This window comes from the organism of the source record quoted next, unplaced genomic scaffold (assembly GCF_019419815.1).
Source record: "Pyrus x bretschneideri cultivar Hongxiangsu unplaced genomic scaffold, Pyrus_bretschneideri_v1 Contig33, whole genome shotgun sequence".
NCBI classification, from domain to species: Eukaryota; Viridiplantae; Streptophyta; class Magnoliopsida; order Rosales; family Rosaceae; genus Pyrus; species Pyrus x bretschneideri.
In genome coordinates this window covers 4941000-4965401 of record NW_025999646.1, presented here as the reverse complement: position 1 = coordinate 4965401, position 24402 = coordinate 4941000, and the positions used below count along the sequence as shown (strand labels likewise).

General features: G+C 40.3%; 4 protein-coding genes, 1 non-coding gene and 2 pseudogenes across 10 annotated transcripts; 3 read left to right on the top strand and 4 right to left on the bottom strand.

The window, feature by feature from the left end:
- Positions 1–708: 708 nt before the first annotated feature.
- LOC125480505 lies at positions 709–798 on the top strand. The gene has a single exon (XR_007260864.1). It is a non-coding gene; the product is annotated as a small nucleolar RNA SNORD96 family (small nucleolar RNA).
- A 702-nt stretch (positions 799–1500) lies between these two features.
- On the bottom strand, positions 1501–5018 carry LOC103936811 (pentatricopeptide repeat-containing protein At4g16470). 6 transcript variants are annotated; one of them, XM_048590941.1, is made up of 7 exons: positions 4562–5018; positions 2676–4323; positions 2465–2550; positions 2280–2386; positions 1994–2185; positions 1811–1902; positions 1655–1698 (listed from the first exon to the last, which is right to left on the bottom strand). In XM_048590941.1, exons 1-2 carry the CDS (start codon positions 4891–4893, stop codon positions 3033–3035), a joined length of 1623 nt encoding a protein of 540 aa, XP_048446898.1. In that variant the 5' UTR covers positions 4894–5018; the 3' UTR covers positions 1655–1698; positions 1811–1902; positions 1994–2185; positions 2280–2386; positions 2465–2550; positions 2676–3032. The 6 variants fall into 6 exon arrangements, with proteins under 6 accessions (XP_048446899.1, XP_048446897.1, XP_048446898.1 ...); XM_048590940.1 differs by having other exon boundaries at positions 1650–1698; positions 2041–2185; positions 2465–4323; XM_048590938.1 differs by having other exon boundaries at positions 2465–4323.
- A 2071-nt stretch (positions 5019–7089) lies between these two features.
- On the bottom strand, positions 7090–9061 carry LOC103936812 (putative yippee-like protein Os10g0369500). Its single transcript, XM_009346684.3, has 3 exons — positions 8624–9061; positions 8187–8295; positions 7090–7439 (listed from the first exon to the last, which is right to left on the bottom strand). The coding sequence occupies exons 1-3, from the start codon at positions 8764–8766 to the stop codon at positions 7356–7358; spliced, it is 336 nt and encodes a 111-aa protein (XP_009344959.1). The 5' UTR covers positions 8767–9061; the 3' UTR covers positions 7090–7355.
- Positions 9062–9634: 573 nt separating this feature from the next.
- Positions 9635–12792, bottom strand: LOC103963753 (ras-related protein RABA5a). Its single transcript, XM_009376603.3, has 6 exons — positions 12603–12792; positions 12366–12412; positions 11600–11659; positions 11296–11425; positions 10735–11193; positions 9635–10199 (listed from the first exon to the last, which is right to left on the bottom strand). The coding sequence occupies exons 5-6, from the start codon at positions 11072–11074 to the stop codon at positions 9862–9864; spliced, it is 678 nt and encodes a 225-aa protein (XP_009374878.1). The 5' UTR covers positions 11075–11193; positions 11296–11425; positions 11600–11659; positions 12366–12412; positions 12603–12792; the 3' UTR covers positions 9635–9861.
- A 2065-nt stretch (positions 12793–14857) lies between these two features.
- Positions 14858–17913, top strand: LOC103936814 (inositol transporter 4). The gene is made up of 7 exons (XM_009346688.3): positions 14858–15131; positions 15321–15489; positions 15613–15683; positions 15801–16136; positions 16245–16352; positions 16516–17118; positions 17332–17913. Exons 2-7 carry the CDS (start codon positions 15354–15356, stop codon positions 17812–17814), a joined length of 1737 nt encoding a protein of 578 aa, XP_009344963.1. The 5' UTR covers positions 14858–15131; positions 15321–15353; the 3' UTR covers positions 17815–17913.
- Positions 17914–18651: 738 nt separating this feature from the next.
- LOC125480474 lies at positions 18652–21887 on the top strand (annotated as a pseudogene).
- A 92-nt stretch (positions 21888–21979) lies between these two features.
- On the bottom strand, positions 21980–24015 carry LOC103936815 (annotated as a pseudogene).
- Positions 24016–24402: the final 387 nt, after the last annotated feature.

Below are 24402 nucleotides of genomic sequence, written 5' to 3'. Positions count from 1 at the left end.
TCGAATTTTGGTTGAGTTCGTTCCTCTTGGGCTTGATTAACATATGCAGTTACGCACTGGGCTTCGTATCGTTAGGGGCAAGTCTCAAATATGTTCAATCTCCGGGCCTACGTGCCAAAAACCTCGGCCCAAACAAAGGATAAAACCCTAATTTCGTTTGTCGGCGGCCGTATTTAGTATCACTCGTTCTTAGCCGCGCGATCACATCGGACGGTGGTGATGTCATGTGCTGACGCTATAAATACTCTTCCCCCCATGTAGAGAAATCATCAGTTCTCTAATTTTCTGCTCTTCTAGGGTTTTAGTCTCCGCCTCTCTTGCTTGCAGGTCCTAGGGTTTATCAGCAAAAGCTTGCTTGATTTCGTTTAGTCCCATTTTTTTTATCCATTTTTTTTTCCATTTTTCTACAAAATTTGGATGCTGTTGTTGTGAATTTTGATGCGACGGGGGACATTGATCCGTCCCTAACTGAACGGAGCAGGCAGCCGATGATGCCTGTACATTCCAAAAGTTAACGTCGCATATCGATTGTTCGTCGACGTTGACGGTCCTCACGGTTTCGGCTGGGAGCTCCTCCGTCGACGGTGGTGTCATATCCTATCGCCTTGTGGAGCGGTGTCACCGTCTTTACCATTTGGGACTGGCCATGAGACCTACATTTTTCCAATTTATATGTGATTTTTATTTTGATTTGTTTTTAAAATAAAATTGCCGGTGATGAAATCAGTTATAAAACACACCATCTTTCGGGACTGAATGGCTTTTATGCCTTGCTGACTATCTGCAATTCTGAGGCAATTTTCTTCTTTCTCAAAGTTTCATATTTCTACGTTTTTCTATCGTCAATTTTTGTTCACTTTTGCCTGCCTGCGAAGGAGTGATTTGAACAAGTGACTTCCTAAGTTCTTTGGAGTGATTTGAACAAGTGACTTCCTAAGTTCATTGAGGTCGAAGGGCTTTAGAATCTTCTCCCAACCATTCTCTGGCTCTGACCCTTCATCACTGACAAAATTGCAGAGTAGTTGGGTTTTAACAAAGATTGCAACTTTATTGTTAGATGTCGAAATATTTGGCGTTTTAAGACATTACGCTAAAAGGGTACCTTGGATTTTTGAAAAAAGCACCAGAGAACCAGACATTCGCTTAAATTTCCTCAAGCTAAATTTCCTCAAGCTTGAAGGATCAAACAAAAAAGGGAAACCCATAAAAACGTGAAAAATGAGAAAAGAAAGAATCAAATTGTCTGAGCTTAAATTTCATCAGAGCTTCATCTGCAGGAGATGAAGTTCAGCAGCCACACAAGGAACATATATACGTTCTCAATCGACACCATGTTATCCTACCAACATTTGTGATCAGTGTGTCATCAGAGTGTAAACTTTCCAATAAGACATGTAAGGAGGTCCTAAAACACATCATCTACTTCCTACTAACTGGAAAAGGTTACTATGCATATGACCCGCACTGAACTTGAGACTCCAGCACAGCTCTCGCAGCTTCTATGGCTACCTGTCCACCAACGTAGTGTTGCCGGCAGACAGGCATGTAGACTTCAGCCCCGCCAATCAGTTCAGTTTGCATCTCCTCCGTCTTTCTTAGTGTAAAGAAAGCACGTTTCCCACAAAGTTCGCATCGAGCAGTTACTTGGTTACAGAATCAGCAAGGGGAATTATATCTAGCACAGGACCAAATTTCCTCCTGCCATCAAATTTAGAGTTATAAGGGAACAACATTCTCCGATTGACAAACGAAAACTGGTCTTTGCAAAGTCGCAACAGAGCCTCAATTGGTGGACAATTCGAATAATTACCTTAAATAGTCACCATCTAGTCCGGCGACGATTACTTTTTTACCATCACGGTCAGCAGCTTCAGAGCAGAAATCATAGAGGTCTTCAAAGAACTGAGCTTCATCGATACCAATCACATCTAGCTGTCACCGTGTATTCTTTATGAGTAGATAATATGAATGATACATGGCAAAAAGATGTTACCTAGATGACATGAATTGCTTATCAATCAAATGCCGGCGCTAAGATACCTGATCATATGCCTCAGGGCTAAACTTTTGTTTGAACGACGACAGATCTTTTAAAGGCCAGCATGGGAACTTGACCCCATCATGCGTCACAATTGAATCCAATCCATATCTTGTATCCTTGATCGATTTGATTATAGCAACATTTCTGGCAAAAGGTTAAACAAAGGAATTAATGACTGATACACAGAAATTAATCAATGATATGTAATATTTTTCAAGCAAAGGTTTGGAATGATCACCCTCTGGTTACAAAAAAATGAGAAACAATTACATCTCAAGAAAATCCGAGCAGGACACTTGGAACTTGCAAGTAGATAGATAATGTACAATATCATTCAGTCCAGCACTGCAAAACATCAATAGGGTGAATATCTCTACCTCTTTTGCTTACATCTTGTGATTAAAGACTTATTGGGAAGCTGACCGTGATAATACTTGGCCCATAGATTCTCCCCTTAGGATGTGCTGTGCATACCAACAGTCATGAAATTCCACCAAAATTTCACACAGCTACAAGATTGCAAAGATCAACTCATCACCACCGTATATAACATCAACTCTCAGCTTCTAGTCATTAAGCTGAAGATTTATGAAACTATTTACTACAAACTTGGCAGATACATTATGTGTCATACCATCGACGTCTGTGCAGTTTCCTTCTTCTCACTGAGAACCTAAAGGACAAGAGCCAGAAGACACTCGCAAGTTTCATGTATCAGTGTCATGCATGGGGTTCATGTACTGAAATCTGAATATAAACAATGTTGTCTCTCTTACATGCTTTTCAACTTCCTATGAAGTGCAATTTCTATAACTTTTGACACTGTTCAAATAACTTTGTGCGAGTACATCACTGCATATTCAATTGATCTTTCAGACAAGACCGAGAATACATCTCAATCATTGATTCATGAAGCTCTTTTATATCAAGTTCTTCATACGACAAGAAAATGAGAGATTCCTAGGAAACGAGCACTTTTCCTTAACATGAATTAGCTTCCCCTTACTGAGAAGCATAAGGCTGAACCCTTTAGAGAAAAATCAACCAATTTAGCCATTTCATAAATCTGTTTGGATTGTTTGTGATATGTATCACCCATAAGAAAGAAATGGACCTCCTTTTGAACCTCTATTTTGCTATAAGCGGGCTCCTTTACTATCCCTGATTCCTTCATCATATCCCTAACCTTAGCAACATTATCCCACAACCCAAAAGTGGCATAAGCATTTGACAAGACCACATACTTCCCAGCATTCTCTGGTTCCAATGCGAAGTACTTCTTTGCTGCAAGCTTTAACAAGTCCCTATCTCCATGAATTCTACAAGCCCAAAGAAAAGCACCCCATATCACTGAGTGCTCCTTATAAGGTGAGTTTGAAACAAACTCATAGGCTTCTTCTAACCGCCCAACACGTCCTAAAACGTCTACCAAGGCTGCATAATGTTGTGCTCTTGGCCGAATTCCATAATCTCTTGTCATGGAAGAAAAGTATTCCCAAGCCTCGTCAACTAAAGCTCCATGACCGCAAGCAGAAAGAACTGAGATAAAAGTAACATAGTTTGGCCTGAAACCTTCACTCTTCATCCTATGAAAAAGATGCAAGACCTCTACAACTCTTCCATGCTGACCATACCCAGATATCAAAGCAGTCCAGGTAATGGCATTCCTGTTTTGAGATGTATCAAATACCCTATGCCCGTCAGATATATCACTACATTTAAAGTACATATCCATTAGGGCACTACTGACTACAACATTTTGTCCAATTTGGCACTTTATCATGACACCATGAGCTTGCTTCCCATGCTCCAGTGTTGCTAAAGATGCACACGCTCTGAAGACCGATGCAAAGGTATACTGGTCTGGGATCAAACCCCTCTGTCTCATCTTGTTATAAAGACTCAACCCCACATCTTCAAGCCCCTTTTGCACATACCCTGCAATTATTGAGTTCCATGAAACCAAGCTTTTCTCAAGCAACATATCAAGCAGAATATGGGCAGTCCTTAAATCCCCTGATTTTGCATACAAAATCAACAACTTGGTCTTCAAATATTCATTGAGAACAAATCCCACAACAATCATATGTGCATGGATTCTTTTCCCCTTCTTATACTCTTTCCTAAATATGCATTCTTGCAATAGAAGAGCATAGGTGGCGGGGTTGAACTCTAACCCTGTGCGGCACAATAGCGCAACGGCTTCTGCCAATCTTCCTGAATAGCAGAGTCCCCTTAGTGTTTTATCCAGTTGGATGTGCTTTTGAGGCTTGACCTGAAAGCTGGAATATCTTATTGGTGATATATGTACTCCAATGAATAGACCCGAGACAACAGTACAAGACGCAGAAACTGAATGTTCACCCCGTTACATGACCACCCAAACATTCAAAATCTTAACACCCACTCAAATAGTCTCATCAGCAGCACAAATGAAATTTCGTATCTTTATTTATATTAAACATAAAATTTCAAACTTCGAAACTAGAAGATGCAACAGAATAAGTGGGGGAGTCAAACCTGCCATCGCCTCTCTCGGACTGAACTTTACGAAGAAGCGTGGTGGTCTTTCCGGCGAACATGGGGCCGACGATGACGTGAATCTCACCGAAGCGCTGGTGAGATTCTGCATCCATTTGCACACATCGGATGTTCTGAGCTGAAGAAATGGAGCTTTTGGGGAGAAAAATATTGGGTTTTGGGAGGAGAATATTGGGGTTCTGGAAAAGAGTAGGAGGGCTGAAGGAGAAGGACTTGGAGGAGGAGGCTAAAGATAAAGGTATGGTCTTTGAGATGTGAGGGACGGAGGAGATGAGGAGGGCCTTCATTCTTGATCCTGAAATACCTAACATCTACTTTGCTCTTTGGTCTTTGTCTTTGCGGGGAGAGAGAGAGGGTTTAAGGGTTTTGCTTATTTCAATTTTCTTCGAGAAAAAAAAGAAACCGCGGCACTGGGACTGCCGGAAGACTTATTTGGAGGGCAGGGAACCAATAAAGTGCGTGGACCCTTAGAGCAACTCCACCCCTAAAGACTTTGCGCAAGTTTCAGCTTATTTATCCACTTCAATGAACAGTAATAAACCCTAATGAACAGTAATAGACCAAAGCATCTCCACCCCTAACAAAAAATAGACTAGTCAATTTCATTAAAATTTTATTATTTTTTATTAAAATGGTCCTCTTATTTTTTATTTTTTATTACAATGGTCCTCCTCTTCCTTCACAGCTTCCCCTTCTGCTTCTTCCGCCTCCACCTCTTCCTTCTTCGCCTGCCCTTTCTTCTTCTGAGCTCCCTTGACCTTCTTCCTCGCTGGCGCTACGGGTCACCAGCTTGATTTCGTCGGCGCCACCAACTGCTTTTCTTCTTGCTCAGTCGTCTTGCGTTTTCTCGGCACCATTCCCACAAAATGCACGCTAATAGGCCGGTCCCTAGCTCTGTCAATTCTGGGCTGGCCTGGAAACCAGCTTGGGCTGGGTGCCAGACAATTGAACAAGCTGGAGCGGATTGACTGAATTCCGGCCCCTTTTTTTGACTGGGTGCCGGCCTAATGGTGTTCCGATGGAAGTGCTCTTAGCAAATTTGTCATATCATCGTTTTGGCGCACTATTTAACGACCGAAGTTTCCGTTCACGTATAATCGTATATGTATGGGGTAGCATTTTCTCCGTCCTAAAATTTCCTCTCCTCCAATTCTCTTTTATTTAAACAATTACGATTAAATCATGTCAACATCAGGTGTTAAATTTTTTTATAATGAGAAGAAAAAGAGAAAAGTGAGAGGAAATAAGGGAATTTGAAAATGAGAGAATCTCATTCTTATATATAATCCGATGCTATTAAGAACCATCTCATATAGTTTACAGAATTTGGTCTGAATAGTCGATCTCCCTATCATTACTACTTGTAAGTGTTGGACTACTAGGACTACATTTAGTCCTTCAAGACTGAAGTACCATTCCAATCATTAAGAACCACCTCATATAGTTTATATAATTTGGTCTAAATAGTCGATCTCCCTACCATTACTACTTTAAATGTTGGACTACTATGACTACGTTTAGTCCTCCAAACGTAGCATTAATATTTTAAGAACTATTTTAGGGCTAAAATTTTTTCATCTCAATCAAGCGCTATATTTTATTTCCCTTCATACTTTATTACTATTTGGGGCTACATGCTAGCTTTCTTAGGGGACAAACTTAGCCTGATTCTCTTTACCTCTTTGGTTGATGACTAATTTTGTTAATTGTAGAGCTAAATTTGCATTCAAAGCTTTCTCCATACAAACACAAACTCTAGATACCCAAACCAAATTTTGGATTAGAGATTTAGGTTGATTGGGTTCATTAGAAGTTATATCCTTCCTAGAAACATTTGGATTAGATATTCAGAGATGAGTTTTGACTCGGTTTAATAGAAACATAGAATGAAAATAAAAGATTAGTAAATCCAATAGCTGAAGGCACATTTTCTTTTAGGTGATGCATAGCATGAGCTCTTCCTTGCACTTCCTCTTTGACCTCTTTTACTCCCCTATCCCTTTCTTTAGGATAGGGGAGTTCTACGGAACTTCAATCATTTTGGAGATCTAACAGTTGGTCAGGAAACGGATAGCCCCCTTCATGTTTTCATGAGTACATAACAATCATGTAGTTGAAAACGTAAGTTTTTTATTGGCTAGTTTCCTATGAAAGGTATCCTCTCTGGATCCCTTCCTCCTAATCTACCAAGTTCGGAGATCTAGGCTATTGAAATTTGATCCAATAGCTACAAATAGGGACTCACTTTAAAAGTTATAATAACTTTAACCAGTTGGATCAAATTTCAATGCTTCGGATCCTCGGACTTCGTGGATTAGGAGGAAGGGATCCGGAGAGATCCCTTTCCAATTTCCTAGACCCGGTATAAACGAGTCTAGTATTTAGTAAAATTTGTCCGAGGTTCTAGGTCTATAGTTGCAGAAGACCTGGACTGCACTGAAAACACCTTGAAGAGCATAATTCATGGACTTGATACGGTAAGTACATCATGCCTTCACATAAGAAACTAATATGAAATCCTTGAATATCATTAGCATATGAAACCCGCAGTATGCTCCAAATCATGACATAATTCCAAGAGATTATTGGAATAAGGCAAGGGATCCCACCAATAGAACGCTATAATTGTTGTTCGGTGCTTCGAATCAAAAAGGTCTAATCCTAAATTTGCACCAGAGGCAATCTGCATCACCAATCTCTAGTTACAAAATCTTCAAAGTGTCTAGTATTGCAAAGAGATGTATTTTTATCGCAAACGTTCCCTGTTCAAGTATCACCAGCCCTCCTTCAACATTCGTTCCTTCTCTAGGATGAACATTCCTTCTTTATACTTTTCACTAGGTTCATAAGCCTTCTCCTGCGAGTATGACCATCAATACATGGGGGTGGAAAATGAAAAGCAGTTAGTTTAAACCAGAGCATTAACTTCATAAGAGATTGCTAAACATAAAGATTGGGCCACATGATCAGAAAGTACAACTTGATTATTTAGACAATACTTCAAAGACCTGACCACCCCCACGGTGAGGGCCTCACCAGGAACCAAACTGAAATCTAAAGTTTTGAATAAATGGGGGCAGTTTCATTAAGTAAATCACGGATCCTACAAATCTAACAGCAACCGATCACTTTAAAATTCATGGAGAGGGAGGACGCATGAATAAGTCCCAACCGCAGCATCACTAAGCCAAAGATGCTAATTTAATAGGAGTATATTACATTGGAAAACGATATTAACCCCCAACATATTTTCCAACTCTGAGGCATCAGCCATACTCACTTGACTTCTTGTGAGAGTGTTGAAAAGAATAGCATTTCTCAAATGGGTGTGCTATCCACACACCCATTTTTACCTCTCACACACCCCTCTCAATTTTCGGCTGATGGATCGAATGAATTGAAGAAGATCAACGGCCAAGAATTAACAAAGGCGTGTGAGAGGGAAAAAAGGGTGTGTGGATAGTACTACCATTTTCAATTACAATGAATATAAGTAGACATGGGTATGTATCATGCTTGTGATTCTATCCTTCTATGAAGTTCTACTATTCATGCATTATCATGTAACGAAACTTAAAAAGCGCGAGAAGTTTATTAAACTTACATATTTCCAACCCAGAATTTGTAGACAAGAGCTACAATGTATGTCATTCACCGTATGCAATCCGCTCGTGAGTTGCCGCTCTTCAATAGGCCCAAGAGCTATATTTACCCTGAAAAAGCAAATGATCAACGACCACAAGAAAACTAAGAAATTTTCCTTTGTTCATATCAAAAGCATTAAGCCCAAATCATATCATACCACAAGCTTAACCACTTTGGTAAGAAAGAGCACATCAATTCGACATTTTCACGCACACGATTTTAACTACCAAATTACTCAAATTATGAAATAACATTTACGCAATTGGTTCCACAAAAATTAATACCGTGATAATCGTCAATTGTGAATGCTTTAATTCAAGAAACAAGAATTTGAAACGAAATAAAAAACCCTAGAGTGATATTACAGGAAATGAGGGTTTGAATTTCGGGGCTTACACATTTCTGAAGAGATAGGCTCTGCCATGGCGGCCCTGAAAATCCTTGGAAACGATGTCGTCGTGGGACGCAAAGTCCACCTTGCAACACCTGCACCTGAAGATCCTGGGCCCACTCAGCGTCTCTATGAACAGCCGCCCCATGCTTATTTGAATGAATTTTTCTCTTCTGATATTACGGAGTGAACCCTAATTTCCAAATTGATTGCACAATCGAAACGCACAAACAAAATATATTTGATCCGTTTCCGTCGGAGAAAATGAGTAAATTGGTGTTTGTGGGGATTCGGAAGTGAAAAATTAGATGGACCGGGAACGTCGTAATATAGGGGCATTTATGTCATCGGACATTTTTCATGAGTGGCTGTGTCATGGGATGGGATGGTTCCCTTCAATCCGATTTTTTTTTTGAGTCCACCCAAAAACATCATGTCGATTGAGATCATCGACTGGTAGTTAGGACAATACGATTTTTGCCTCAAATTTGGACGGACCATGGCGGTAGTCTTCCTAATTAACTGTATAATAGATTTGACATAACACCACCAAATTCGCCATGCGGGATTTCGACCATCAGATCGTTTGTTGCGAATTTAATGATCGTGATATGACGGTCAAAATTTTCATGTTTAAATTACGCCCAAGCATACTATGCCAACGGCCTTATTTGACTGCAATATTTCCAAAATATGAAAAAGAAGTATATCAATGGTTGCTCTTATTATAATATTGAGTCACAAGAAAAAACGGACATTAAAATTTAGGGGTCAAAAGGTGTCTTGGATCAGATTGGATAACTCATAACAGTCGGGGTATGTTGAAAGAAGTTACTGATTTTTTATTTTGAGGGGAACTCCATACCTTGTGGACGGTGAATTATCCAACCCAATTCAATTCTAGGCACCAAAAGAGCCTTTTAGGACAAGAAAACAAACCTAGGCAAGCCAGATGGAGAGGAACAACATCTTATCTTGAAAATAAGGAACCAATAAATGAAAAAAAACAAAGAAACTGGTTAAGTGCAGTGCATCGAATACTGAATTTTGAACAATGTATAAGCCTTTCTAATCCAACTTTCAGGTGATTTACATCTTCTACCTCAATTTCTTATCTTCAACCGATTGAGTGAACGCAAGGAACGTTAGTGGGAACAAAATAAAAAGAGAGAGAGAGAGAGAGAGAAGAGGCTTGTCGGGACCTGCCAAAAAGATCCATCCACACCTCATGTGTTGTGTATCCCTATGATGAACAGCACCCACCTTTTTTAGGCTCTGCTGCAGCTGCTTCTTGGCTCCCGTCTTGTAAAACCACCGTCTTCCCATTCCCTACCCAACTGGGGTCCTGTTTCTTGAGCTCCTGAGATATCATAACTTTGCGGCTTAGTATGTTATAGATCTCTTTCACGACCATCTGAAAAGCGGCAGAGACATTGGACGAATCTAGAGCAGATGTTTCCATGAAAAACAAACCCTGTGCTTCTGCCAAGGCTTTACCCTCAGAAGTGGGTACCTCCCTGGCATCCTTGAGATCGGACTTGTTGCCAACAAGTATCGTAACTACGTTCATGTCAGAGTGAGCTGTTCAACAGTATATCCACCTGATCAATCCTCGGTTCATCACATTAATTAAGTACAAATGCAAGAAATCTTTTGAATCCACAGGGGTACAGGAAGAACAGATTGACTATTGAATCAATATTAAAAGCCACTACATCATTTAAAATGGAGCATTTGACAAAGAATGTAACAGTGTAAAATATAGTTTGAACGCATAAAAAGGATATTCTCAGCAGATGCCCATAAATGGTGAGGATGAAACATTCATCATCCTATTTTTGTAAAGAAAGTCATTACTTCTCTAACCAAATCCCTACAGCATAAAGCATCACCATCATTTCCTCTAAAAATTTAAACATTTTAAAGGCTAACAATTCATACATACCATACATTAGCATGTGCGATTCTTAATTGAGATTATTTAGAAGGCAAGCCAAATATTGCATAATGTTGACAAAAAGTCTCCACTTGACCAAGAAAACAGCCCCAGAAGAAAAACATATTTGAAAAGAAAAATTATAAGTAAAAATTCTACAGATACCGTCAAAGAACTTACTGTGGAGTTCGTTAAGCCATCTGCCAATACTATCAAATGTCTGGCGTCTACTGATATCATATACCAGAAGAGCACCAACAGCACCTCTGTAATATGCAGATGTGACAGCCCTGAACCGCTCTTGACCAGCTGTGTCCCATATCTGTGCTTTGACCTCCTTACCATTGATATCTATCTTTTGGGTTTGGAACTCTACTCCTATAGTTGACTTCGAATTAGGGTAGAACTCATCTCTAGCAAATCTTGCAAGCAAATTGGATTTTCCAACGGCTGAATCACCAATTAAAACAATCTTGAATAGATAATCCTCGGTCTTTTCCTCTTCCGAATGAAAAGCCATTGCCCAAACTCCACAGATTTGTTACGCTAATGAACCATTCTAATAATGAATAGCCAGGGTCGATCTTTAAGGGACTAATAACCTACAAAATATCTACTTTTCCCTGTTCAAACGATCCTCTGTACAAAAAGAAAAACAGTTGGCGGGTGAAATGTGTAAGGCAGGGAAGGTATATAATGGAAAAAGGCTTTTCAGCAATACAGAATCTGAGACTTCCTTACAAAGCTAAGGTAGGATTACAGATAGTGGCCTCTATGCCTCCTCTTAGATGCTTTCTACATGCGTAAATCTATCTGGAAAGCTTTCTCCTTTTCAAATTACAATCTAGCCGCACAAAAAAAGTGCCAAATCCTGCGGCATCAAGAAAGCATCAGGAATTACAGACTTCTAACGATGAACTGGATTTGAAATGTTAGAGGCAAGTTATTCCACTGTAACGATTATTAGAAATGTGTTTGAGACTGCAATCTACATATGTACGCATTCTCCAAAGAATTTTACCCTCACACAGGCTAAAAGTAATACCTCAATGTCTTCTTTGACATTAATTTTGGCCTCCTCCCACTCCAGCTTTCCCTCTGAAGCCTAGAAATCAATGTCAATGGTTTACCTTATTCAGTTATTCTTATAAAAGAATGCACCATGAAGCAAGGCAATGATGATGAAACAACATGAAATTTGACATTTCAAGAAGCCCCCAATGCAAAACATTATCGTGTGATCAAACATAAAGGTCCACATAACGGCACGATTGAGAATATCAACTTTATAATTGCCATTAAACACTAAAAGACCCAACCCATGAAGTAAATTACTTAGTACCATCACGTTAATCTTCAAAGTCAATTATACAAAATGGGGACTCCAATTAAAACCACATTAATCAACTACTTTCTGAGCAAGCTAAATCGAATGATCTGATCCCTGTTCGCTCGAAAACAATCCTAAGTTCAGAGGGGCAATTTTACATGATTTTTTCCTTTTGGGGTAAGAATAAAGTTTCACAATTTAAAAAACAGCACGATCACTGTATAACTCAGACCCAATATTCGAATACAGGTGAAAAGTCAAGGGAGGTAAAAAAAATCATAGCTTTGACTGATTGAATCTCTATTAAAAATTTACCCAATTGAATATCATACTGTGGAAACCCAGTAACAATCACTTGTCATATACACCAAGCAGGTCCAAAATTCAATTGAAAACTAATAACTTGTACAGTACATTATTACATTTATCGGTAATAATATGCACGAAACAGAGAAAATTTGAATTTAAATCCAGACATTACCAGATTGCGGGGTCAGCAATGGATCAATAGCTTGGACGTATCCAGAACTGCAACAATCCATAAAAATACTTTTCACTATCAACCCAATACGCAAAACAATCCAAATGATAAATCAATGAATCGAAAATTTCAAAAATGCACGAAATCGAAAGTTGGAGATCCAAACGAGCTGTAACGCGTAAGGAATACAAATCCAAAATGTACAAGGTTGTGAGAGCGAGAGAGAGGGGGAGTGACCGTGGATGGTGTAATGGAAGGCAATAAGTGGTGGATATCGGCGGTGAACGACGGTGATAGGAGGGGGGACGGCCAGCGGAGAGAGGTGAGAGGACGAAAGGGCACAGAGAGAGCGTCAGAAGCACACATCGGACAAATAAGAGGGGGGACGAGGACGACGATATCTAAGGTAATTTCGCAATATGAATAAAAACATGAGGCCTTTCGTCTAAGCGTTGGAGTCCAACGTGAAAAGTTGAAAACAGAAACGGTAAAACAGTTAAATAGTTCAATGCTGGGCCAAGATAAAAAGATCTTTTGGATGACGTTTATTTTGGATTGAGGCCCAATCTGCAGACTGAACTACAGAGCGTCTACAGTGAGGGGATGTTGGGTAAGAGGTTTTGCCACGACAATCTACTCTTTCAAAGTCGAGAAGATTTATAGAGACATTTCAGCTTCTTTTGGCCATCATCATGTGATTCACAAAGAGTCAGGGATCGAACCTAAGACATGTTGTGTGAAGTACGAGTCTATAATTCGTCTCCAACTACTAGACTAGCTCGTGATGGTTTACTGACTCATGTTTCTGATAAATAGAAAAATATCTCCACCTCAAGCACATCAAAATTCGTTGCGGCTTGTCGCTACATTAAAGATGCATATATTAAATTGATATAAAATTTGTATTAAACCATGTTAACGTCAGATCGAATTTAAACAGACTGTGTCCTAAAGGTGGGCTAGCCTGACTCTCCACCTCTAGGAAAGAAATTTTCTTTGGTCATATTTGCGGTTATGAATCCAATTCTACGTAGCACTCAATTTTACGAGTGTTGTAGTTGTAATTTATTGAAATGTATAAGTGGTACAAACTATACCGCATCAAATGTAGCAAACGTAGCTTCTTGTTAAAATGGATTTGCCATGTAAACTTGACAAATATATGGAATGTCAACCAAACCAGACTATCGATTCGATATGGTGGGTCTTGACTCTTGAGAGCTAGCTAGGTACTCCTGCCCTCTTTTTTTTGGTTCTTGGCAACTTCTTTTTGCAAATCTTGCGCGTACCGCACGATCGTAATGATATATTCTATGAGGATTGGGCAACGTTTACGTGCGGGTATTGTTGGAAGTTCTTGGTACTGAATGTAGGATTAAATTATTTTTTTTCCTAAAGGTAGGCCAGCACAGTTTATCTTTTTAAGGTTTGGGAAGACTCGTACGGAAATTTCAACTTATTTTTAGTTATTATCAAGTGATTTACCAACACAAGCAATTGAACCTAGAACATACTATGTAAAATATTGGCATGAAATTCGCTCCTCAAGTATTGAGCCTTTCCGTGATGGTTCTTGCGGTAGTTCTTGGTTCTGCATGCATGGTTAGATATATATATATATTTTTTTTTTTATAAAAGTTTAAAAAAAAATTCTAAAAGAAGACTATCTAGTGTCTTTGTCACAAAAGTTCATTGTTTTGAGGTTCGAAATGGTTCACAAGTCATTTCAACTCCTCCTAGCCACACCAACATCGAAAAATCGAACCCAGAGCATACCACATGAAATATGAGTAAGAAATTCATTCTCTACTAAGTCAGGATAGTTCATGCCTAGTTAGATGAACCCCTTTTTTATGTTCACATTATAACATAACATTTAACATTTCTATAATCAATAATCAGTTGGGAGTAAGTCTTTATCCTAACTTTAATGCTTTATGCTAATGTCCAAATATACGATAGTGCCTTCCTTTTCTTTATTTGCGACAGATAAGTAATAATTGATTTACTTTGTATACGTGACGATTCAATACACGTTTTTGACATACAGTTTTTGTGAAGTCTAATTTGTGATCTATTTTAAAAATCCAACCATATGCATTTTTATCTTAATAACCTTTACACCTGATGTCGTGTTTTGAGTCCTTGTTTGTATTGAAAAAAAAAAAAAAAATTCTTTCATTCTTTCTTTGTCTCGAATTAAATCGCGCCTTAAAATTTGACTCACCATTTTTGTGCTGGAATTATGTTGACAACTTTGTGCTGGAAATGTATTAGAGAGACTAAACTTTTAGATAAAATTTATATTAAAAAAATAAACACGTTTATTAACGATTAAGTAATAATTCAATCATTAACTTATATATTATTTAATTTACAAAATTTTATCTATAAATTTAATCCTTATCGTTATCATGCTCTTTTTCCCTTATCCATTTGGAATCCTTTCCTAGTAGTTACTCTCACCAATCTCCACACTCTCACTCTTCCTTAAATGTCTTATGTTCTATTTGCATAGAAACTCTCAATCGAAACAAATAAAGGAATAGTTTACAAAATTAATTTATTTCAGTTACGTGTTTGGACGAATTTATTTCATTTAGAACAAAACCAAATTCTTAAATTTGCATTGTCAAACAAACTACAGGTCAATCTAGCGGTGGTGGACCGTTAGATTAAAATTTAGTCATCAAAATTCAAAAGTAGCCGGCAGAAGGAAGAACAAACTGGAAGAGCTCCACCGTAAGGCATACTGATACTAATACGGTAAGGGTTTCCTTCTTCTGTTGTTATTTGATTGTGTGTTGAAGAACCACCAAAGAGTTTGTATTTGGATTGAATATGTTCTGTTTCCTTGGTTTGTTTTATGGTATTAATTCGCTGCAAGAAAATTCAAAGGATTGGCCAGTGATTGAAAGCGTAATTCAGCTATGTTAACTGGCGTATGCGTTTCAGGGTTAGGATCACAAGGAAGAAGGAGTGAATGATATGGAGGGAGGAGGACACCCGCCTGCTAGCAAGACAGAGTTCACAGAGTGTTGGAGGACAACATGGAAGACGCCGTACATTATGCGTCTTGCTCTCTCTGCTGGCATTGGAGGCCTCCTTTTCGGATACGATACAGGTACATTAAATCATACATATCACAGTTAAAAACCAGAAATTACTTTAAATTAATTCCAAGGAAAAATTCATATGCACGATTCAATTTGTTAATTTTCTAGTATCTGTTGTTGGAGTATTTTAGGTGTGATTTCTGGTGCATTACTGTACATTCGCGAGGACTTTCACGAAGTCGACAAGAAAACATGGCTGCAAGTGAGTTAATCAACATTTCTTTCCTCATGTTAATTACTATTAGTCTGGTTAATTAAGCTCATATTTATATATATGTCAGCTAAATTTTTGTTATGTTTCATTGACATTGATATGCAGGAAACCATAGTGAGTATGGCAGTTGCAGGGGCAATCATTGGTGCTGCAATTGGCGGATGGATGAACGATGCCCTAGGCCGGAAAAAATCAATCCTAGCAGCAGATTTTGTGTTCTTCATTGGAGCAATAGTAATGGCTGTTGCACCAGCTCCGTGGGTGATCATAATTGGGAGAATTCTGGTCGGTTTGGGAGTTGGAATGGCTTCCATGACCTCGCCGCTCTACATCTCAGAAGCCTCTCCTGCTAGAATCCGAGGAGCCCTTGTCAGTACAAATGGTTTTCTTATCACTGGAGGACAGTTCTTGTCATACCTTATCAATCTTGCCTTCACTAAGGTACCAACTAATACATTTGAGGCTTTAGTTCAATAGCATTTTCAAGGTTTCAATTACCTTATCTCCAAATTTCGGCGTAATGAGTTGTTGTACATTGACTTGCTTCAGGCTCCAGGAACCTGGCGTTGGATGCTCGGCGTAGCAGGAGTTCCGGCTTTGGTACAATTTGTATTGATGTTGTCACTCCCAGAGTCTCCCAGGTGGCTCTACAGAGAGGTTATCTATAATCAAAGTCTTGCGTCCTTGTGTTTTTTGTAGATCATGGTCATAGTTATTCCAACATGTTGAAATTTTTACATCCATTAGTTTTTGGTAAGATCATTCAATTTCCGTGACATATATAATACCATACTAAGCATTTAATTTTTCTGCTAACCAGAATAAGGCAGATGAGGCTAGGGCCATCTTAGAGAAAATTTATCCTGCCGAAGAAGTTGAGCGTGAAATGCAAGCCTTGCATGAATCCGTCCAAGCTGAAAAGGCCGAGGACGGAGCTGCTGGAGAAGGTGTGCTAGCAAGGTTAAAGGGTGCCCTCAACAACCCCGTTGTCCGAAGAGGACTCTATGCAGGCATCACTGTCCAAGTGGCTCAACAGTTTGTCGGTATCAACACTGTCATGTACTACAGCCCAACTATTGTTCAGTTTGCTGGGTTTGCATCCAACCAGACTGCGTTGGCACTCTCTCTGATCACTTCAGGACTCAACGTGGTTGGCACTGTCATCAGCATGTGCTTCATAGATAGATATGGAAGGAGAAGGCTGATGATTATCTCCATGATTGGGATCATCACTTGCCTGGTGGTGTTATCCGGGGTGTTTTTCCAGGCAGCATCTCATGCTCCACGCATTAGTAACTTGGAATCCACACATTTTGGTGGCAATTCTACATGTTCAGCTTATGTTTCTGCTCCTAATCCTGGATCATGGAACTGCATGACATGTTTGAAAGCAGAGTGTGGATTCTGTGCTAATAAAGTTAATGTAAGTACACCTCATTTACTTTGGGGAAATGATATCCACACACACTTTTTTTCCCGTTTGTGCACACATATTTATTTATGTCTGTCAGAATTGCAGGGGAAGAAGGGGATGTGCGGAATTCACTTCCCTCTCTTCCCTTCCCGATTTCATTGTCATATAATTGTAAGAGTGACCTTATAAATTTACTTGTTTTCCTATTGTTGCAATTGTCAGTTTGCCCCGGGCGCTTGTTTGGCTTCCAATGACGAAATCAGGAGCTCATGTCGGGGAGAACATCGTGTGTGGTACACCAAAGGTTGTCCAAGCAAAGTCGGATTCTTTGCGGTGATCCTGTTGGGATTGTACATCATTGTCTATGCACCTGGAATGGGAACCGTGCCGTGGATCGTAAACTCGGAGATATACCCTCTGAAATACAGAGGGACATGTGGAGGAATTGCTGCAGTTGCGAATTGGAGTGCCAATCTCATTGTGAGTGAGACATTTCTGACCTTGACTCATGCTCTAGGTTCTGCCGGCACGTTCCTCCTCTTTGCTGGGTTTTCTGTCATTGGACTCGTAGCGATTTACATGCTGGTTCCTGAAACGAAAGGAATGCAGTTTGAGGAGGTTGAGAAGTTGCTTCAGAAAGGGTTTAGGCCCAAGCCATTTGCTCCAAAGAGCAAGGAAGTTGGCAAAAATGTTGAACTTTCTTGAGTTTCTTATATGAATTCTGAAACTAGTGGGTGTTCTAAAGAGACATATTTTAGTTGCAAGTCAGTCTGTACAAGTCTTTGGAAATTTTTGGTTTTCTTATTTTTTATTTTTGTTCTGATCAGCTCCAAGTAATTCATATAATTCATGATTAGACAATAAACATATTTACAAAAGGAAAATTTGCACTTGACGCAGAGTATATTAAACTATGCTGCTTGAGACTCAAACACCAGGGTCAAGATGGCCGAGTTGGTCTAAGGCGCCAGTTTCAGGTACTGGTCCGAAAGGGCATGGGTTCGAATCCCATTCTTTTCCCTCATTTTATAAAGCTGCTATTCTTCGAGCCTATTTCTGCAAATTCCCGCTGGAGTTTGTACATCAGTTTTGTTCGCTTAGTTTTGCAAATTCCTACTCGAGTTTGTATTTGTTCTTAGTTTGTACATCAGGAGCATCTTACTGCCAAAAAAATACATGTTTGTCTGATATAGGTTTGCTGCATGCGTCTGCATATTATTTACCAAAACTACATGGCCATCTTATATAATTAACACTTGGAATGCATATAGAAATGAAACATATAAACCAGTAAATGCAGTAGGTATAGTGATGCAGTGGAGATAAAAAAGAAGAAAATGATAACGGGGGAGCCCCGCCTTCTAGTAAAACCGAGTTCACAGAGTGTTGGAGGACAACAAGGAGGACACCGTACATTATGCACCTCGCGCTCTCTGCTGTCGTCGGAGGCCTCCTTTTTGGATATGATACAGGTAACTAATAGTATCTCACGAACAATTAATTTTGTTCAAGGGACTAATTTTCTTTGTGCTAATTAATTGTATGTTTTGTTGGTGGTGGTGTGGTGCTGCATGTGTGATCTCCGGCGCATTGCCATACATTTGGAGGACTTTCGCGAAGTTGGCAAGAAAACATGGCTGCAGGAGACCATAGTGAGCATGGTAGTTGCTGCGCCATCATTGAAGCTGCTGTTGGTGAATGGATGAATGACACACTTGGCGGGGGACGTGGTGTTCTTCGTTGGGGCAATAGTTATGGGCACGGCTCCAGCTCCGTGGATGATCGTAATTGGGAGAACTATGGTTATGGTTGGTTTGGGAGTTGGAATGGCTTCTATGATGGCACCCCTCTACATATCAGAGTCAGAGGCTTCTCCTCAGAAAATCAGAGGAGCTCTTGTTAGCTGCAATGGAATGTTATGTGCGGGAGGACAATTCTTGTCAGACCTTATCAATGTCACCTTCACCAAGCTCAAGGAACCTGGCGTTGGATGCTTGGAGTCGCCAGAGTTCCAGCCCTTGTTCAGTTCATATTGATGTTTTCACTTCCAGAGTCTCTAAGATGGCTCTACATAGAGGTGATATTATCATAATAGCTAGCTTATATGTCACACGATCGCTATTAGTGACGTAAATGCTTATGTTGTCAGATTGTGAATCTACAGATGCACCGACTCAATTACAGACAACGCCAATCAAATGTTCAAATTCAAAGTCTAACATAAGATTTTACGACGGAAAGTGTCGCATATAACTTGGTATTGATGTTGCTTATGTTAAAGAGAACATGTCGTGGAGAACACAGGACATGGTACAGCAAAGGTTGCCCTAGTAAAATTGGAATATTTGCAGTGATTCTATTGGGATTGTACATTATAATGTATGCACCCGGAATGGGAACCGTACCATGGATCATGAGCTTGGAGATATACCCGCTGAGATACAGAGGGACTGGCGGAGGTGTCGCTGCAGTTTCAAACTGTCCAATCTCATAGTTAGTGAAACATACTTGACACCCACAAAAGCGCTGGGTTCGGCCGGAACATTTCTCCTCTTTGCCGGATTTTCTCTCATTGGACTCATATTCATTTACTTCCTAGTCCCTGAAACCAAAGGAATGCAGGTTGAAGAGGTTGAGAAGTTGCTGCAGAAAGGCTTCAGACCCAAGCTATTTGTTCCCAAGGACACCAAGGCAAAGCTAAACTTGAGGAATAATATGTCTAGATCGTGTTAAGTTTAAGACATTTGCTGAGGAATTACTTTGGAATGACCATATTTCAGAACCTTATATTTTGATAACGCAGTGTGTGATAATTGATACGTAGATGTCACGTCATCTACTTAATAATATGTCCCATCATGTTTTAGTTTCCTGTAGTTTCCATTTGTTAGTATTTACAGATTGAAAAAGCACCTGGAACTGCTTTCTAAAATACCAATATATGCTTTTCCATTAAGCCTTTCAAGTATTTATTAAAATTTCAACGTCCTTCTAATAATCACAATTATAAGCACAAGGACTTTCTATAGAAGCATTCCCATCCTCTCCTTTCATCATACACAACCAAGCCTTATCCCACTAAGTGAATTTAACTATATAAATCATAGAATGTCACTGTACTCGATTTTACGCCAAGTTTTCCATTAGCTCAAGTACTTCATATCTTCTCTTAAAGTGTCTTTCTAAGTATTCATAGGTCTTCATTTACCCTTTTTACCCTGACCCTTCGTTCTATAGTCACATTTTTTAACTGGAGCATATGTAGATCTTGAGTTGTATCTAAACCACTTTAATCGAGCTTCTCTCATCTTATCTTCATTGTGATCACTCTTACTTTACATTGGATATCTTTGTTCTTAATCTTATCATTTTTCGTATGTCCACACATCCAATGCTCTTATTCTCCCACTACCGACTAAAATCCCTTGTTTTTTTTTTTTTTTTTTTTTGCAAAGGGTGAAACCATGACCTAAGGTAGCAATATTACATACAAATCAAGCACGGTTGCAGAATAAAGTTAAAATACACGACAATGCATGACTTGAAACTACCACAATGACAACTCGATTGCAACTAAGTTATTTTCTCCCATCCTTGATGCATACTGGTTGAGGAATAAGTTATGCCCTCCCATATTAGATGCATACTGGTTGAGAAATAACAGCAAACACTTTTTCTACCCGTAAAAACTTGTGACGCATAAAAAGGGTTGTCAGAAAGTGCGCACCGACAGACCTTGCAATCGAGTAAGAAATGCAAATTGCAACCATCCAATCCAAACAAACAGCGGGACAAAAAACAATACCTGCTCCTCCTACGCCAGCTAATGCATCATTTATTTACTACGTATCGACAAACCACATAATATCATCAATTTGAAAAAGAATGAGGATCATCTCCGGATCCAAAGATTCTTAAATTATGTCTGTTCATCGTACATCGTACGATTAGAAATCATTTTAAATATTTTTATTTAAAATTAAATATAAATAATACCTAACAAAAACTAACCGAACGGACACGATTTGAGAATCTTTAGATCCTCACAAAGAGGATCCGGAGAGAATCTCATTCTTTGAAAGAAAGAAAAAAGAGTATATTCCACACATATACGCTGCGGTGCACTGCACCAGCAGCACAATTTTGGCCTTGGCTTGGATGAATTGCATGCAGTGGGACTGGGACAGGAGGTGGTGAGGCAGAGAGAGAGGTGATGGTGCAGCACGCAGCAGCTCACCTGCTACTTTATAATAGATTGCATTTCCCACTAAAATACTGCTCCCAAACGGCGTTGTATCGCTTGCTGTTTGGTAGCCGAGATAATTGACCAAAGGTGTGGAGAATAAAGGATTAAAGTTGCATTATCTACTACGCAACGAATAAAGATCATCGATCATCATCATCCACCGGACAACGGATAAAGGGTCCAGATCACACCACCACAAGTTGGAGAGAGACTTGTATGAAATAAAGACGCCTAAGGTAACGGTATCCCAAACCTACGCATCACTTCGTGCTGCTTTAACTTTCCCACATGGCGCCGCATGATTGGTTTGGAAACTGCCACCTTTAGCGTCGGAGTTAATGTAGGTACCACCCTCCCACAATCTCCAACATGTTCAACGTATGAATTTCCATCATACAGAACTCAGAACACAATCAATTAAGGAAAGAACAGAGATGATACTTTTGCAAACAGTTCATACTAAAACCAGACAATCGGTCAAACCCCTTTTAGCAAAATTCGGGTTTACGCAAACAAAACAGAAGGATCCAAATGACCCAAAACCACCACAAGCAAACAAGTATTCCACCCCTACAAAAAACCAAGTCAATAGTAGAAAAATGGAGGGAAAAGAAGGAAAGAAAATACCCAACCAAAAAACCTAGTTAAATTCATACATCTAAACTACTAAGAAGTCAGTAGTCTCTTGCATACTAGCTTCCTCTAATCTCTCTCCCTTCTTCCTACAACAATATCATATTCTTCTTCCCAGTTCTCAGCCACACTGTACAAAGTTACAACAAACCATGAAAACACCAACACTTCCTATATACAAGTGCAACCGAACGCTACTCAAACCACATGAGACAGACACATAGTATAGCTTCTTCTCTAAGTAGTGAAAGTACCTCCCTTCGCTCCTCTAAAGAGCCGAAGAGGACGCTTCTTGTCTCGGTTCTCTCAAGTACCCAAGAAGCGTTTCAGCCTGCAAAAACAACCAAACCCCCATTATAAACCAACCAAGCGAGCTCCACTAAGAATATGATCGAACATCAACATCATGCAACGTCCAAATGCAGACTTGGAATTACCAAATGCATGAAAATTGATGGGGTTTCGGTATAGGCTAATGTCTACAAAATCAACCATCTTCAATTTGAACAATATTAGCACCATTTCGTCGATACGATTATAAACAATTTAACACTTAAACATGCATATGTAATCCAATTTAAGTAAAGATTGTCGCACCAATATCCAACTAATGAAATAATCAAGATACCTTGTGCTTAGCTTTAACAGTCCCCGTCTGCGAAAGCGCAACCAACGGCGGAATCCCTCCTTCCCTCACAAGCAACCCTCTGTTCCTCACACTCTCAGTGCACAGATGCAACAGTGTCAACACCGCAAACTCCTTTCCTTTCACCGACCCATCCTCAATCGCCTCCACAAGCGCTGCCAGCCCGCCTTCCTCCACAATAGCCTCCTTTCCCTCCTCAACTCCTGCTAAGCTACTTAGCACCACCATCGCCTTCTCCGCCAGGCCCGTCCCCTGCTCCGCCACCAGCGCCACTAGCGGCTTCACAGCTCCGGCGCTCACCGCCCTCTCTTTGTTGGGCTTTATCGAGCAGAGCTTGTACAGAGTCGTCAAGGCGTCCTTTTTGCCCCTCATGGATCCACTTATTAACAGGGAAACCAGGGGAGGAATCGCGCCGCATGCTCCGATTGAGCTTTTATTCTCTTCAATTAGCGCCAAGCTCAGCAGCGCACAGGCGGCGTTTTGCTTCGAGGTCTCCGTCCCGGTCTTGAGGACGTACACTAACGACTTTATAGCTCCGGCATTGGTGATTATTGCCTTGTTCGATTCGTGCAGTGAGAGGTTAAATAGCGCTGTGACAGGCGTGCTCCTGCGTCCACGGATCGCTGCACCGCAGCAGAGGAATTAGAGCAGGGACGGCGCCGGACTCGCCAATCAAGGCGCGATTGTCGGCCCGGTTCTTCGCTAAAAGCCTGAGCTTGGCCGCAGCAGATTGCTTCACGGCAAGCGACGGCGATTGGAGGCCGTCGACGCAGATCTTGACTGTCGGCTGAAGATCCTCCGGCGAAATGTTTTCGATGATCTCGGTCGAGAAGTTCTCCCTCTGCAAAAACCCCTGACATGGCTCCGGTTCCGGCGCAGCCTCGGCTGATTCGGAGGTCGGCCCGTTTTCCGGCGACGGCAAGCTCGCGAGTCGTTGCAATTCTCCCGAGATGTCACTGCTGCAGGCAGAGAAATCGCTAAAGGCTTGGGAGAGCTGGAGGTACTCCTCGTCGGAGGAGGCGGACTTGGCGGCGGAGCTGTGGGTGCGTAAGGCGAGCTCGCCGAGACGCATGTCGACGACCGAATCAGTTAGGTTCTCGGAGACAAAAGGCGATCTTTCGGCGGCGAAGGAGGTTCGGGAGTGGTCTTCTTGGTAGATGCTCGAGCGGATGGTGCGCATGGAGCGGCCAGTTTGGAGGTGGATTTTGGTGGAGGAGGGAGAATAGAAGTTGCGGGTGTGCGGCGGGAAGTGGTGGTTGGAGACCGAATGGGAATCTTCAAGAGAAACCATTCTCAAAGCTCGGAGCTTTACAACAAATTTCAGAAATTTGCAGATGTGATTTGAGTTTTTGGGGAATTTTGAATTGGGGTTTTGTATTAGAGCTCGTGTGGAGTAGAGAAGGAATTCATGGCGTTGTGAAGTGTGGAATTGGGAGGGAGAGAGGGAGGGAGGGGGAGAGAGTGGAGAGAAAAGGTTGAAGCTGAGGGGCGGTGGGATTTATTTATTTATTTCTAAAGTGTCTCTGTCACATGTCATCTTTATACGACTGTATGTTTGTACGTATGGAGAGATTTATAACTGGTCGAACACAGAGTGCTACGTTATATATATATACTTTTGAATTTTTTTTTTCTTTCTAAATATTCTTCTACTTATAAAATGACATATACCAATGTTCAAAGCACTGGTATATCTCTATGTGTTTTGTGGAGCCATTTTTTCTTCTGGATGATTTTATTTATTTATTTTATATTTGGTTGCATTAAT